This window comes from Portunus trituberculatus, chromosome 4 (assembly GCF_017591435.1).
Source record: "Portunus trituberculatus isolate SZX2019 chromosome 4, ASM1759143v1, whole genome shotgun sequence".
NCBI lineage: Eukaryota > Metazoa > Arthropoda > Malacostraca > Decapoda > Portunidae > Portunus > Portunus trituberculatus.
The window spans coordinates 2,372,571-2,377,570 of NC_059258.1; the positions used below are offsets into that span (position 1 = coordinate 2,372,571).

At 40.3% G+C, this 5,000-nt stretch overlaps 1 protein-coding gene across 1 annotated transcript in view; it reads left to right on the plus strand.

The window, feature by feature from the left end:
- The first annotated feature begins 1,080 nt into the window (after positions 1 to 1,080).
- Positions 1,081 to 5,000, plus strand: part of LOC123512721 — an 11,590-nt gene continuing 7,670 nt past the window's right edge. The window contains exon 1 of the mRNA XM_045269283.1: positions 1,081 to 1,277. Coding sequence (XP_045125218.1) covers positions 1,261 to 1,277 — 17 coding nt within the window. The 5' untranslated portion in view covers positions 1,081 to 1,260. The remainder of the gene's footprint in view (positions 1,278 to 5,000) is intronic.

A 5,000-nucleotide genomic window follows, 5' to 3' on the forward strand; every position in this document is an offset into this window, starting at 1 on the left:
GCCTTCCATCTCACGTTAATTACCATGTACCTGAGGGAGTCACACCTGTCTTTCCCACGCTCCAATACCTGTGGTCACCTTACCTGTGTCTCACGAAGCAGGTGGCCAGTATTATGTATGGCAAGATAGGGTTAGTAGGTGTCTGTGTGTCTGTGTGTCTGTGTGTGTGTCTGTGTGTGTGTGTGTGTGTGTGTTATTATGAAATGGAGAGAAAAAGAGGAGGTTTCTAATATTTTCTTGTGTGTGTGTGTGTGTGTGTGTGTGTGTGTGTGTGTGTGTGTGTGTGTGTGTGTGTTATGTAATAGTAAGAGAGTGCATGAAAGTACAGGAAGCGAAAGTGAATAAGAAAGAAAGAACGAAAAAAAGAAAAAGAAAGAGAAAAATAGGAAAATAAAAGCAAAGTAAGAGAAAATAAACAAATAAGCACGAAAAAAGAGAGAGAGAGAGAGAGAGAGAGAGAGAGAGAGAGAGAGGTCTTACGGATCTTTGCATGCTTCATAGAGTCTCCAATATTGACTAAGAAGGAGGAGGAGAGGATGAGGAGGAGGAGGGAGGAGGAGGAGGAGGAGGAGGAGATGGACGAGGAGGAGGAGGAGGAGGAGGAGGAGGAGGAAGAAGAAGAGGAGGAGGAGAAAAAACACTAATAATAATGATGATAATATCAATAACAATAATAACAATAATAATAATAATAATAATAATAATAATAATAATAATAATAATAATAATAATAATAATAATAATAATAATAATAATAATAATGAAGAAGAAGAAGAAGAAGAAGAAGAAGAAGAAGAAGAAGAAGAGAGAAGAAGAGAAGAGAGAGAGAGATAAAAACGAAACCATGATGAGAGAGAGAGAGAGAGAGAGAGAGAGAGAGAGAGAGAGAGAGAGAGAGAGAGAGAGAGAGAGAGAGAGAGAGAGAGCGGGGGGAGAGGGGGGTATAGACAAGTTTATCCAGCGGTTCTCGAGGCCCCGGGGTTCACTCTGGCCTGGACCACGCTGGGGAACACACCTACACACCTACACACCTGAAGACTGCAGAGAACACACTTACACACACACCTGAACACACCTGAACACACACCTACACACTCACACACCTGAAAACTGCACAAAACACACTTACACACACACACACCTGAACACACACACACACACACACACACACACACACACCTGCAGTGCCGCCCCTTACCTGTGCCACACCTGACGCCCAAATCTGAAGGCGCCCACACCTGCACCGGCCGCCCTTCAGTCATGTGGGGCCCTGTGAGAGAGAGAGAGAGAGAGAGAGAGAGAGAGAGAGAGAGAGAGAGAGAGAGAGAGAGAGAGAGAAAGAAAGAGGCTATGAAAATTGGGGTCAGTAATAATAATAATAATAATAATAACAACAACAACAACAATAACAACAATGAAAATGGGTAATGATGATGATGATGATGATAGTGGTGGTGGTGGTGGTGGTGGTGGTGGTGGTGGTGGTGATGGTGGTGGTGATAGTGGTGATAATAGTGGTAGTGGTGGTGATGGTGGTGTAGATGGTGTGTGTGTGTGTGTGTGTGTGTGTGTGTGTGTGTGTGTGTGTGTGTGTGTGTGTGTGTATGTGTGTGTGAGTGTGTAAAACAAAAATACAAACTCACAAGACACCAACAAATGCACAAACAAAATAAATAAGAAACAAAAGAAAAAAGAGAAAAAAAGGAAAAAAAAGGAAAAAGAAAACGGAAATACAAAATAATTGATAAATGAGGATAATAACGTAAATAAATGAATAAACAGGTAGACAAGTAACACAGGTAATAAAGACTAATTAAAGAATACAGGTGTGACTACAGACGAAATACAAGTAGGTACAGTTATTTACGATGCTGAGAGAGAGAGAGAGAGAGAGAGAGAGAGAGAGAGAGAGAGAGAGAGAGAGAGAGAGAGGGGGGAGAATTTAAGACAGAGCTAGAGAGAAAAAATATGTGAGGGAGAGTTATAATGGTGAGATAATAATGAGAGAGAGAGAGAGAGAGAGAGAGAGAGAGAGAGAGAGAGAGAGAGAGAGAGAGAGAGAGAGAGAGAACAAGAAAAGAAAAGCAAGAAAAGAAGAAAAGAAGAAAATAATGAAAACACGATGACACGATATAAATATTTTCTTGTGAAGGAACAAAAAAAATAAGTAAATAAAAACGAGGAAATGGAATATAAAACAATAAAAATAAATAGATAGAGGAAAAGAAAAGAAAAGAAGAGAAAAGAAGAAAAAAAGAGTTACGTAAAAAATAAACACAAAATTTCACATCACATGAAAGAAAAGAAAGGAAAAATACTGCAAAATGTGTGTGTGTGTGTGTGTGTGTGTGTGTGTGTGTGTGTGTGTGTGTGTGTGTGTGTGTGTGTGTGTGTGTGTGTGTGTTTGGACAGAGCAAAGACAAATGTTTAACTGTAGACGTCGTAATTTAATCTCCCATATGCTCTCTCTCTCTCTCTCTCTCTCTCTCTCTCTCTCTGGACAAAGATGGATAGAACGTTGAGAAAAAAAAAAAAAAACGAAGAAGGAAGAGGAGGGGATGAGAAACGCTGATGAAGGAGGAGGAGGAGGAGGAGGAGGAGGAGGAGGAGGAGGAGGAGGAGGAGGAGGAGGAGGAGGAGGAGGAGGAGGAGGAGGAGGAGGAGCATGTACCTTTTATTTTCCCTACCGTGGCCTACATGAACACATAACATCTGGATAACACACACACACACACACACACACACACACACACACACACACACACACACACACGTGACTCTGTGTACACGAGGAAGTAAGTGAAGTGTGTGTGTGTGTGTGTGTGTGTGTGTGAATAAGAATGATCTCAAGAGTCACACACACACACACACACACACACACACACACACACACACACGCCATAAAGCTTCACATTTTAACGACAACGATTACGTGAAGGAAAAAAGGGAATAGGAAGGAGAGGAGGAGGAGGAGGAGGAGGAGGAGGAGGAGGAGGAGGAGGAGGAGCCCACCTGTTCTTACCTCTTGTAGGCACGCAGGTAACGGGAAGGGTGAGGAGAGAGAGAGAGAGAGAGAGAGAGAGAGAGAGAGAGAGAGAGAGAGAGAGAGTGTATGTGTAGCGTGACAAAAGGAAATAGAGATTAACAAAATTGTTTAATTAAAAATAGCTCAATAATTAACTCACTTTCTCAAAACTCAAGGCTGCACGTGAGTTTGAAAGCGAGTCTCTCTCTCTCTCTCTCTCTCTCTCTCTCTCTCTCTCTCTCTCTCTCTCTCATTCACAAAAATTGATGGTATCTTTATTTGCATCACTTGCACGTTCTAAAGAGAGAGAGAGAGAGAGAGAGAGAGAGAGAGAGAGAGAGAGAGAGAGAGAGAGAAAGAGGATAAAAACAAGGGTCATACGGTAGCGGTGACGGTCCGTGCTTGTCTCTCTCTCTCTCTCTCTCTCTCTCTCTGACCTATTCACTTCTATTCAGTTTATTCAGAAATGCTTGTGGTTTTGTTTGATTGTTGTTGTTGTTGTTGTTGTTGTTGTTGTTGTTGTTGTTGTTGTTGTTGCTTCATTATTTTTTATGCATTTTAATTATGTGTGTGTATTTTTTTTCCTTACCATATTTGTTTTATTTCTTTCATTTTTGGTACTACTACTACTACTACTACTACTACTACTACTACTACTACTACTACTAGTACTACCACTACTTTGATCACATTCACAAAACCAAGCAATAACAAAAAAATTTCCACATAAAATGACAAAAGAAAACGAGAAACTTATTTTTTTTCACAACAAAAGAAAAAAAAGATTAAAAAAAAAACTTCCTTAGACCTTCCTTCACACCTTCCCTCTCTTACACACACACACACACACACACACACACACACACACACACACACACACAGAAAGTCACCACAAATCTCGACTCATTAAAATTCACCACAAACTCATCATTACATTAGGGTGAAATTTGCATACTTACCCTTTCACTCATGTACTGACTCATAATAATAGTAGTAGTAGTAGTAGTAGTAGTAGTAGTAGTAGTAGTAGTAGTAGTAGTAGTAGTAGTAGTTCCATATTACTGTAGGTTTAAAATTAATAATGGTAATGAGAGTAAGAATCAACAACAACAACAACAACAACAACAACAACAACAACAAAAAAAAAAAAACAAGAACAATACAAGATAACAAAAAATGAGAAAACAGACAAAATATAAATAAAGAATAAGGAGAAAAATAAATAAAACTCTTATTTATTGCTCACTCACTCACTCACTCACTCACTCACTCACTCACTCACTCACTCACGTCTCCATCTGTAATACAACTTCCTCTCCACCTGTACACCTGCACGCGCCTTAATTAGCACGTACAGGTAACAGATGGTAAGGTTGTGGCGCATAACAGCAGGTGGGTGACGATAATGGGTTAAATAAACGTGTGTGTGTGTGTGTGTGTGTGTGTGTGTGTGTGTGTGTGTGTGTGTGTGTGTGTGTCCTCGCTATTTTACGAAACATATGTTAGATTACCAAACAGAATCCACCATCACTGCTACTACTACTACTACTACTACTACTACTACTACTACTACTACTACTACTACTACTACTCCTTCTACAACAACAACAACAACTACTACTACTACTACCACTACTACTACTACTACTACTACTACTACTACTACTACTATTACTACTACACTACCACCACCACCACCACCTACAATTATTCATACCTTCACCAAAATTCCATCAACCACCACAACACCACAACACCACCACCACCACCGCCACCACTGCAATTATCTTCACCCCTAGACCCTTCGTTCACCACCACCACCACCACCACCACCACCACTACCACCGTCACCACTTTTTCTATCACTTGTAAACTCAAATTCTCTCTCTCTCTCTCTCTCTCTCTCTCTCTCTCTCTCTCTCTCTCTCTCTCTAACTTATTCATGTATTCGTTTTATTTATTCTGTTTTATCTAT